Genomic DNA, 11,127 nt, shown 5'->3' on the forward strand with positions numbered 1-11,127 from the left:
ATTTCACACTCGCTTTGATGGTGTAAAATAATCTTTTCCATGTCAATAAAGCCCCTTTGAATTAATATTTAACATTGGCTCCGCACCCTCGGACTGCTCTGTGATACAAAACGAGCACCCCTCATCCACTACTGCGCCATCGCCTGCTACGTTAGCTCTGTGGCTAGAAGAAAGCTAGCTCGCTGCTCAGGGGGGCGAATCGCTTGTGCTCCTAAAGGACGACCTAAGTAACAACTATTTAACAGATTTTACCGAAAGCAAGACATTTTACTCGTAAAGGTCGTGGTGAGTATTTTGTTCCCAGCTATTTTTCATTTTTCCTTCCTTTTTCTTTTGTTTTTGGATTTTTTTCAACGATGTTTTTTTCTATTTTGTGCTGGCTAGCGGAGGTAGCTAGCTTAGCTGACTTGGAGACGCTCATCCCCCCCTCCTCAAAAAAAAAAAAAAAAAAAAAAAAACACACAAACGCTGGTTGTGGTGTTTAGAAATACGACGCTTTGGAGTCACCTTTTAGCTACAGTTTCCTACCTTCTTTTGCAAGAGCGTGTAGCGTAATTTTTGTAGACTTTTCCTTAACGGGACTGCTTTGTTTTTGGCTCGCTTTTCAGCCAGCTAAGTTAGTTAGCTCTCTTTTGGTTTCATAGTGGCAGCTCCGCCCTGATCCTCCTCATCAAACAATCAGTCATTAGGTTATCGACCACACAGTTATCCAAATTTTGCAGGTTTTGGGTCTTTTTTTTTGCAAACACAGGAACTGGTCTGATTGCTGTGTGTTTTTCATGCTTCTCCATTTGGTGGTCGGCTAACGTTAGCCATGCTAGCCGGCTTTGAGCCCTCGAGGCCGGGCCTGTTCCCCCCCCCCCCCTCCCGCGGCCCGGCGGTGGCGCTGTCGGGCTCCAGGCGGGTGTGTTGTGGATGGTTTAGGTAATTTTTGCTTTTTCAGTCAGTTGTCTTTTTTTGTGGAGTAGTTTTTTTTCCCCCCGTTTTTTTATTTTTATTTTTAATTTTTTTTTTCGTCTAATGGTGAAGAGTAATTTTTCTGATTTTGGAAGCTTTGGACCTCAGTTTTGTTACATAACGTTACAACAAAAAACACACATTATTAATTAAAGGCTTATTTATATGAATGAGTATGATGGTGGTTTATCCATATGAAAATCAAGTCACTCCATGAACACCCATAAAGCCCCATTTAGTCTTATCAGTAGATACAGAAGAAAACACACAAACGCTGGTTGTCCCGTTAAGGAAATAAATAGTTAACATTAACTGGAGAATATCAAGAAATACAAAAGCTCCTCTGGAGGTTTTTTCTTTATTAAAGTGGCCCCATAATATGTTTTAGTTGTTAAAAGAAGCATCCCAGCATTGATGACTTTACTAGTACCAATAGTCAAATGTCTCTTTTGATCTTTTCCCCTGTAAATATCTTAATATACCAGATCCCAATTTCTGAACTTTAAGTGGGTTAATGATGCTGACAAAGGTACTTACATTTACCTTATTGTCATAGCTTTGATTTATGAATAATCAGGCTACAAATTAATTAATTTATATTTATAATGTCACCCCAAATTGACATTCCTCCATGTCTTAGGAGTATGAAATGAATGGGACTTCTCATGTTGAGACTTTAAATCTATAGATCAGAAAACCTCCTCCATGAAAAATTATGTATAAAGTTTAATAATCTACTTGTACCTTTTGAGCCACCACAGATGATTGACACGGCATTTGCTTTCAGTATGTTTAAACATGAAAATGCCTTTTGATAAGTTAACATTGTCAGTTGTAGATTGTGAAAGATAACATTCAGGATATTTTATTGTTTATTTACACACTCATAGTGCTTCCCCTGCCTTGTTCAAACAATATAATAATACATGTTTCTTTCTCAACTCTCTCACAGTCACAAGCATATTTGGCCTACTCATTGCACCTTTCTGTCTAGTTAGATATGGCTTTTCACCTTTGTGTTTGGTCCCAGGTGGTGTTTTGTTACTCTAAAACATGGGTCTGCACTGTCTTAAGTCACTTTAGTCAGTTGTCTTGTAATTATAAGTATTAAATAGCATTAAACAAGTATTGTACTTGGACACTGGCTGGTGTCACAAAGTTGGTAGTTGTAGTGTGATTTCCTGGAAACTCACGCCTCTTTTAGCGCTGTGTTACTGTGTTTACCTCGTCACTTCACTCCTGTACACATTCCAACCAGGTAAGACTTGGTACAAGATAACCCTGCTCAGCTTGACTGAGGTGTGTTTTCTGTCACCTCAGTAAAAATCGCGAGGGGCGAAGGTGAAGGTCGAGACACCAGCCCAAACTGAACCCAGCCCACAGTGTCAAACATCAGACAGACGACAGCCCTGCACACAAACGCTATGGAGTGAGTGATGACTGTTAAAAAGTCCCCAGTGTCAGCCGGGGGTTACTTTTGATGCCTCTGCTGTTTTCAATGTTTGCAATATCAGGGCTCGCTTCCCATCTCCAGACTCACACAAGGCTCTGGGCTTTATTGGGCTTTGGACCAGGCAGCTGTGTAGTACCAGAAAAAAACAACAAAGGGTGGTAGAGTTTGCACTTATGAGGGGGAAAAAAATCCTTAAAACTGTAGGAAATACTGCATATTGATAAAATACAGTATATGTGTATGAAAGTAGATATTTGTGTTCTTATAATGTTGTGATGCAGCTTGAATGTGGTCTCCTCCTGCTGTAAAATGCTGTATAATCCTGTAAAAAAAAAATATGTCCTTCCTCTAATTTAACTCTGTATGAAAGCAGCAACAGATTTCTGCAAAATATTAAGAAAAATTTAATTGATTTATCAAGTTTAAATGCTGTTTTTTGAACTGGTTACAGGTCCTGTTTCTGTCACACACGTGGGAGTTTTGAATCATTATTTGAGTTAACATTTGTTAGTCATGTGTCATTGGATTTAAGCCCTTACACCAAAGCTTATATAAACACGTCACAGTCTTTGAAAATCCTTGAAAGTTTGTAGATATGAAAAAAACAAAAGTTAAACCAGTATTTATCATTTTTAACATGAGTCTGTTGCTTTTTTTCTATGAAAACATTGCTCTATCATTTATCTATGTTCCTTAGTTCTCTTCATCTGCAGATTCACTCTTTTTACATCCTGTAAACAACAAAGAAAACACTTTTTAAGGTTGACCCCTCTGCACTTTGCTCTTAAAGGAAATAAACCAAACAGGGCATTAAAGCTCACTTAAAAAGTCCTTAAAAAATAATGTCCATCTGCATTATTGTTATTCAGGTGCTTTTTGATCAGACTCATTTTAAACTTCCTGCATAGCTGAGAACAGGCATCTCATGACATTAGTCTTATTTTACATGTTTCACTGTTTCACTTTGTAATATGAAAGAAAACTTCACACCTCCTTTATAATAGAGTAGCTAAAGCAAAAACAATGATATTAATAACTTTCTGACTCAAAGGCTTGTCTGCTAATGTGACCTTTTAGTTCTTAATAATGCAACTTTTCTTTAGTTCAAGACTCAAATTGACGATTCTGTGGGCAAATTGTAATAGATGTGGTAGATTGATACCTTATTGATATCTTTAAAACCCATCTAAAGACCCGTCGCCTTTATTTAGCCTCTTAATTATCACAGACATGCCTGATATAATAGACTTTTATTAATTTACTTGTATCCTCTTATTTATGTCTTTTGTTTTTATTTGATCCTTTTAGTCATCAAATAATCCCATAATTTAATCTCTCTGTAAAGCACTTTGGTCAATATTTGTTTTTAAATGTGCTCTTTTAAATAAATTGACTTGACAGGTTTTGGTGCCAGCACAAACACCCAGAGCTCCAACTAACAACTATTTTCATTAACAATTAATCTGTTTTTTCTCTTATAAAACGGTGAAATAATCAGTTTCCTAAAGCCCAAAATGACGTCTTCAAATATCTTTTGTGCCGGCCAACAGTCCACAGACAGACGATATTCAGTTTACTGTCATAGAGGACAAAAGAAACCAGAAAATATTCACATTTGAGAAGCTGGAATCAGAAAATTAACTCTTTTTTCTTTTTTTTTTTTCTTTTTTTCCTTTTTAAAAACCAGCTGTTGCAGCTCTACTATAATCCCTCATGTACTCTGGTCAGTATGTGTTTGAGTTACAGGCCTCTAATGTGGAGGCTTATAGAGTAATCTGTAAACAAATAGGACTCCAATTGCTTGAGCCATTGTTGTCAAATGAGAAATTTATTATATTTTATTGGGGTTTTTTTTGATTAGTGGGGATTATTTTTAGATTGGGAGGAAATTGGTGGTTTAGAAGGGAATAATAAGGGAATAATGTGATGCAGCCTCACTGGCTGGTTTTAATTATTCAAAGAAAAGCAGATAAGTGCTCGGTGATTTCAAGGAAATTTAGGACAGTTTTGGACACGTCTCCATGTCCTTTACAAAAAAAGGTAAATGGTCTCATTGGCTCGTAACTTCCTGCAGTTTTCTCCTTTGTCGTCGGCATGTTTATTTGTTTTTTTAACGGTTTAATTTTCCAGGAAACGCTGCTGATCTTGTATGCTAACGATTCAGTCCTTACAGCCGGGGACTCACCTTGACGACGGCGGCAGCAGCAGCAGAAGTTCAGAGGATCGAGTGTCACTCTGCCACTTAAACCTGACATCTTGTGTTTGTGTGTCTTCCCGCCAGTCGCTCACCCACCACCTCCAGCCTGATGGCCAGCAGCAACGTCACCAACAAGACCGACCCCCGCTCCCTTAACTCGCGGGTCTTCATCGGCAACCTCAACACCCTGCTGGTCACCAAGGCGGATGTAGAGGCCATCTTCGCCAAATACGGCAAAATCGTGGGCTGCTCCATCCACAAGGGCTACGCCTTCGTTCAGTTCGCCAATGAGAGGAACGCCCGATCCGCCGTCGCCGGGGAGGACGGGCGGATGATTGTCGGACAAGTACTCGGTAAGAATTCAGTTTTTCAACCTACTAGAATGAGACAGGGACTAAATAATCTGATGTTGAGTACAGTTCTCCTAAATTAGGGCCTTTCAATGAAATATTTTCTGATGATTAAACTCTAATAAGAGCAGCTGTATTTATCTATTGAGCGGTTTCCAACCTTTTAAGCTGCACATGTTGCATATGATTAATAGCTGTGAAGTTACTTTTTCTTGTCAGACTGATTGATTTTGATTCATTTTTTTAGAGGTTTGAGGAGATAAAAGTAGCCTGTAATTCACAAAAAAAGCAACGAGTAGAGCAGAGGGCCAAGGAAAAGAAACATCATTTTGTGTTGCAGAAATATATTTAATAAAAAGCTCACTACCTCTGAGATTTACCTCCTTCTTGGAGGGTTTCTGACTTATATGTTGGGAACTGTTGCAGTATGAGACAATGAGGTCGAAGCCACGGATAAAATAAAAAAACAAAATTTGCACATTGCGCTCTTTCATTGCTAGTTAATGTTTCAAGGCTTCATCTCTGAAATATCTTGTTCTGGTGAGTTTCAAAGCCTTATTTAAGCTTTTAATTACTGTCTCCTGTGCGGTTAAGTATACAAATATTCCTCAGTAAGTTTATGTCGGGTGAAACTCCAGCAATAAGCAACATGAGACGCAGGATCAAAACAGTTTTGTAAGGTCTGCCGAGAACAAGAAGTTCAGCTGTGATTAAATTCACATTGCTGATAAAACTCAGATATTTTTCCTGTCGGTCTTTCCAAGACTCGGTTCATAATTACAAATAGTTTCTTTTTGAAAAGCACTTTGAGAATATAATTTAAAGATAAATGATGATCAAATTTTGGAAACAGTCTTATTAAAATCAACAGAATCTGACGTCTTTGGCATCACTCTCTCAATGATCTGTTTTTTTTTTTTTTTCCTCAGACATCAACCTGGCTGGGGAACCCAAACCACACCGGTCAAAAACAACCAAACGCTCAGCTGGAGACATGTACAGGTCAGTAATAATGAGAACAGCTGTTGCACACACAAAAAAAAAACACATGTGAGCACACAGCAGGAGTATATAAAAGTACCTTAAATTAATCAAAGTTCACACGTCTTAAAGTGCAGTAATTTTAATCACCTCCTTCACGTTTTTTCTTTACACGCTTTGTTCTTTTGTCTCGTTGAACAGCAGTTCCTCATTCGACCTCGACTATGACTTTCAGAGAGATTATTACAACAGGTGAGTAAGATGTTTTGTCTCACAGTTTGAAAGGAAAACACAAAGCCCTCATCAGTTGTCAGCGTGGGAAATCACCGTTGTGTTTGTCACTTATCTGTCAGTATCTTCCATATTTCTTGAACATCCTCTTGTCCTTCTTGAACATGTGACTTCCTGAAGACTCTCTGCTTGTTTCTGTGCACGATGCTGTAAATTCTGCAACAGTATTTTGTTAACCTAAAGTGTTCTTTACTTGAAACTCTTCATACTCACCACAGCGGTATATTTCTATCACATAGTAGTACTCAAATCTGTTAATGAACTTGTTGTGTTTTGACACCAGAATGTACTCGTACCCGTCCCGTGTCCCCGCTCCCCCTCCCCCCTTGTCGCGGGCCGTGATCCCGTCCAAGCGCCCGCGGGTCAGCCTCAGCAGTGGAGGAAGCAGCCGACGAACCAAGAGCAGCTTCTCTTCTTCATCCAAGAGCAGTCAGAGGACTTCCTCGTCCAGAACAAGTGGGTGTCTCCCCTCCGTCACGTTACATGTACAAGACTATCTGAAACTTTATTGATCTCTTTGGGGAAATTTGTGCAGCAGCAAAAACAAGGAAGGATTCTGCACATCATGTGTCATTTTTGGTCTTGAATACTTGAATACATTTTATATAGAAGTTCATCGAAGTTTGGTGATACAGGCTTGCAGAATTATTTGTATTTAATTGATCAGAAGATTGTGTAGAAGTGCTGAAACAATTAAGTTTTGATAATCAGTCATCATTATAAAACCAATAAAGATGCAGGTGCTGGTTCCAGTTTGTAAATTGTAAGAATTTGTCTTTTTAATCTGTTATGTTTTTGCAAATTCAACACTTTTGACTTGTTTGATTGGAGCTGAAATGAGATGGTGATGAGCAACAATTATGATAATTGATTGTTCAGTCAGTCAACAAGCAAACTTATGTTTAGCAGTTTAAGTTTCTATTCAGTGGGTAGTTGATGTGTGTTTAGATGTAGATATGGATGCTTTGTTTTCACTGTTGAAAAGCCTTCATTGTAGTTTCTCGTCACAGAGTCTCTCTGATCCTCCTCCTCCTTCCCTCTTTTATTTCCTCTCTGCAGTGAAAGTGGATGAGCTGCAGACCATCAAGCGGGAGTTGTCTCAAATTAAAAGCAAAGTGGACGACCTGCTGGAGAGCCTGGAGCACATGGAGAAGGACCACAGCAAGAAGTCAGGTACGAGAACAAATAAACAACCACCACCAGAGGGTCAGATTATGTTTTTATGGGGAGGGGAGAGTGTCATACTGCCCCCTGCTGGCTTCATTTCAAATTATATCTCACAAGCAGGGTTGTTAAACTCTAAAATCTACAATACAGAAAGATCATGCCTCTTATGACGGGGATCAACAGACGCACAAGAAGCGTCATCATCTCCCTCCGAGTTCTTCGTCTTATACAGTATTTAATATAGACGAATATTTTTGAACATGTTCCTTCATGTTTGGCAGAAGCAAAGAAAACAGAACCGGGTGAGGTCACTTCACCTCCGCACACAAGCAACAAGAAGGACGACGGGATAAAGAGGGAGAGGGAAAGCCAGGAGCTGAACGACTCAGATGAGGACGACGACGACGAAGACGAAGAGGAGGGAGACCTGCTGGAGGAGGAAGAGGTGAGACTAAAACCAGGATACAGTGACTTTTTTTTTCACTCCTGATTCCTCAACTGTCTGCTGACACAAAGTACTGATCTGAACACACTGTGTGAAACTCGTTGGGATTATTTAAATGTAAAGTAACACGAGGTCGAGATGCTGCAGCACGAAAAAACTGAGGCGGAAACACTGAATGTTACGACGTTAATGAAGAAAGTATTTAATGTGGATCAGTTGCATCAAGACCACTCAATCAGAAAAAATACTTTTGTTAAGCCAAAACCAAAATAAATATATTTTATTTGTTTTTTATTTGATTTTTATAGCAGATTTTTAGTGCACAATTTCTAAAAACAAGTGCAGTAATTATGTTTTTGACACAAGTGCTGTCAAACGAGTATATTGGTGTAACACATTGAAACAATCTCTTTAGATTAAAGCTGCAATGATTAGTTGATAGAAATTATTTTGATAATTAAATAATCATTTTAGTAGTTTTTAGGCAAAAATGCCAAACATTTGAAGATTTCATTTTCTCAAACGTGAGGATTTAATGCTTTTCTGTGTGTGTTTGTGTGTCATAATGATAGTAAACTGAATATCTTATTTGTCGGATAAAACAAGACATCTGAAGACGTCGGCTTTGACTCTGGAAAATTATAACTGTAATTTTTCACTTTTCTGACATTTTATAAACAAAACAATCAAGAAAATAATGGGCAGATTAATCGATAATGAAAATAATCATTAGTCGCAGCCCTAATCAGATTATTTTAAAACTGTGTAGTTTGACCAGTGGTTTTGAGTTGGATTATGTAGTTCAGCACGTCTGTTAATTAAAGTGACAACAAGGTCCGAGACATGTACGATAGTTGGTCAACAATTAGTAAATTTATTTCCAACAATTTTGATATTCAATTAATCATTTAAATCAAGTGTATCATGTAAGACATGCTGGTTCCAGCTTCTCAAATATGACATCATGCTGCTTGTCTTTGTTTTTATATTGAATATCTTTGGGTTTTGAATTGTTGATCAGACAAAACAATTCATTTGAAGGTGTCACCTCAAAGCTCTGAGAAACCCTGACAGGGCATTTTTATATGCAATAGGCTAAATTATTAATCAACCAATCAAAAAAAAAAATTGGTAGATTAATCAGTTGCTGAAAATAATCTCTACTTAGAGACTGAGATCCTTTTCAACACCAACAGTAGCGCACCGGTATATTTGTGTCTCTTAAAACACATTTCAGCCATGTTAAAGTTATGTTTCATATCCGCCACGTTAATAACTGTTTTCTCCTTTTTGAGAAGAAAATCAAATCTTTACATAAAATAATAACGTGGCGTTTGATCACAAGCAGAGCAGACGACACAAACTCACAACTACAACCCCCATTATCCACATTCCTGCTAAAGTCTCACAAGCTCAAACACACGTCTCGTCCTGCACCTTCGCTTATATTTCATCACTAAATCATCCGTTTCTTTTTATTTTTTTAATTCTGTGCAGGTGAAGAGTCAAGAGAGGGAGGACGACGACGAAGAAGAGGAGGAGGAGGAAGGTGAGCACGTGGAAGGCGACGACGATGCTGACAGTGTGAACGGCGAAGAGGACTCGTAGGCGCGGATCACACAGACGCATGCAGCGTACATACAGCTTCCAGTAGGAACTCGGACTCCTGTTTTAACACTCATTATGTAGATACGAAAAGCAAACACGTGCACACACACAAGCATGGTGCACACACACACACACACACACTCTGTTGTTCCATTGTTCCTCCAGCCGTTCTTTTTGTTTGTTTTTTGTTTTTTTTTTGTTTTTGTTTTGGGGTTTTTGTTTTTTTTTTTTGGCCAGTTGTCCAGTATCACTGTAAAAGGAATAACTAGCTGTAGGTTTCAGTTTGTGTTTTTACTGCGTCGTTACTTGTCTTCAGGAGAAAGAAGGCGGAAACATGGACTGTTAATGTTCTCAGAGACGACAGCTCGACGGACATGTCTTAAACGCGAGGACGGAAATTCAACTACAAAAGATAGAGTACGTGTTTTTAGGTTTAGACGTGTTTGTTTTCCTCATTGGTAAGTTTGTTTGACCTTGTGTGTCTGTATGTTAATGTCAGTTTTTTATACTATTCAGTTTAAGTTTGACTGTAAAGGAATAAATTGCAATAAAATATTAAAATTGGATACGCTTCTCTGGTTTTTTTTTTTTTGTATTTCCACACAACTACAGACCGAACTGACCTTTGTTCTCCTTTAGTTTCCATTGTGAGCGAGTTTACAGGAATCGGGCTCCTTGGGGGGGTTTTATAGTCTGGGTCATTGGTTAACTCTCAAAAGTGATTACTCAGATTTCATTTCACTCTGACATTGATTAAAAAAAAAAAAAAAAAAAAAAGTTATGTGGCCAAAAGCTTGAGCAGTTAGACCACTGTACAAGTTAGTAAAATTTTTGAGAGGGAAAAGAAAAAGATTAAACTTCTTGGACTGAATAAAACTCTTATAATAAGTTTTCCAGACAAACTGACCCCCAACAAGGTGAGTGTTTTTTCTTCACCGGTTGTTTACAGCAGGCCCTCGTTAAGTCTCTTTTATATTGCTGATAATAGTGACAGTCTCTGCATTGTGTTGTGATGATGATGATGGTGGACTAACAGATGGCAGTTAGTAGTTGACGTCAACGAAGACACACAGACGCTCCGATGTCATTTCAATGACTGTTTATTGCTTCCAAGTACTTCAGGATCTGAGGGATACAAGCCCGGTCTCAGTAAAACTATTTAATATAAATAAAATTATAATCAAAGGAAACTTACAATACTAATAAATGATTTCTGTGACGAAGCTTAATAACCGTTAAATAACAAATTACAGGGCCAACGGTCCAACCTTGAACAGGATCAAAAACTCACTATATTACATAAAAGACACTATTGATACAGATGAATCAGTTCACATAGATAATCACTCTGAGTAATTAGTAATAAAGTCTATCTCAGATCAGCTATACATTAATATTTACAGGTTTCCATTTAACAGTCACACACTCACCTGGGGGATACAAGTCCGGTCTGACTTGTTGCCCCGGTGATGCTTTATAGCTGCATCGTTACCTTGGATACTGTGTAGCCTAGTATTATATATGAAATATAAGATAACAGCATAAAAATATGAAAATAACACATGTACACCTTACAATTATTTAAAAAAGGTAAAATTGCTGACAAAATTTTATATTCTAAGATTTTGCTATTATACATAGCGACCATTTAAAGCTCAAATGATGTATTTAATGTTAC

At 38.0% G+C, this 11,127-nt stretch overlaps 2 protein-coding genes across 5 annotated transcripts in view; one reads left to right on the top strand and one right to left on the bottom strand.

Moving 5' to 3' along the window:
* LOC137194524 (zinc finger protein GLIS1) overlaps positions 1–617 on the bottom strand; it is a 62,211-nt gene extending 61,594 nt beyond the window's left edge. Inside the window, exon 1 of one of the 2 annotated variants that reach the window (XM_067606492.1) lies at positions 529–617. The gene's annotated coding sequence lies outside the window, so the exon portion shown is untranslated. The remainder of the gene's footprint in view (positions 1–528) is intronic. The other variant, XM_067606490.1, reaches the window with a different exon arrangement.
* Positions 126–10,015, top strand: LOC137194525 (heterogeneous nuclear ribonucleoprotein C-like). Of its 3 annotated transcripts, none has more exons than XM_067606494.1 (9): positions 126–285; positions 2,278–2,386; positions 4,692–4,960; positions 5,887–5,959; positions 6,140–6,190; positions 6,513–6,685; positions 7,289–7,402; positions 7,678–7,841; positions 9,339–10,015. In XM_067606494.1, the coding sequence occupies exons 2-9, from the start codon at positions 2,382–2,384 to the stop codon at positions 9,447–9,449; spliced, it is 960 nt and encodes a 319-aa protein (XP_067462595.1). In that variant the 5' UTR covers positions 126–285; positions 2,278–2,381; the 3' UTR covers positions 9,450–10,015. The 3 variants fall into 3 exon arrangements, with proteins under 3 accessions (XP_067462595.1, XP_067462596.1, XP_067462597.1); XM_067606495.1 differs by having other exon boundaries at positions 7,681–7,841; XM_067606496.1 differs by having other exon boundaries at positions 6,143–6,190.
* The last annotated feature ends 1,112 nt before the right edge of the window (positions 10,016–11,127 follow it).

The sequence above is a fragment of the Thunnus thynnus genome, chromosome 12 (assembly GCF_963924715.1).
Source record: "Thunnus thynnus chromosome 12, fThuThy2.1, whole genome shotgun sequence".
In the NCBI taxonomy this organism is placed as follows: Eukaryota; Metazoa; Chordata; class Actinopteri; order Scombriformes; family Scombridae; genus Thunnus; species Thunnus thynnus.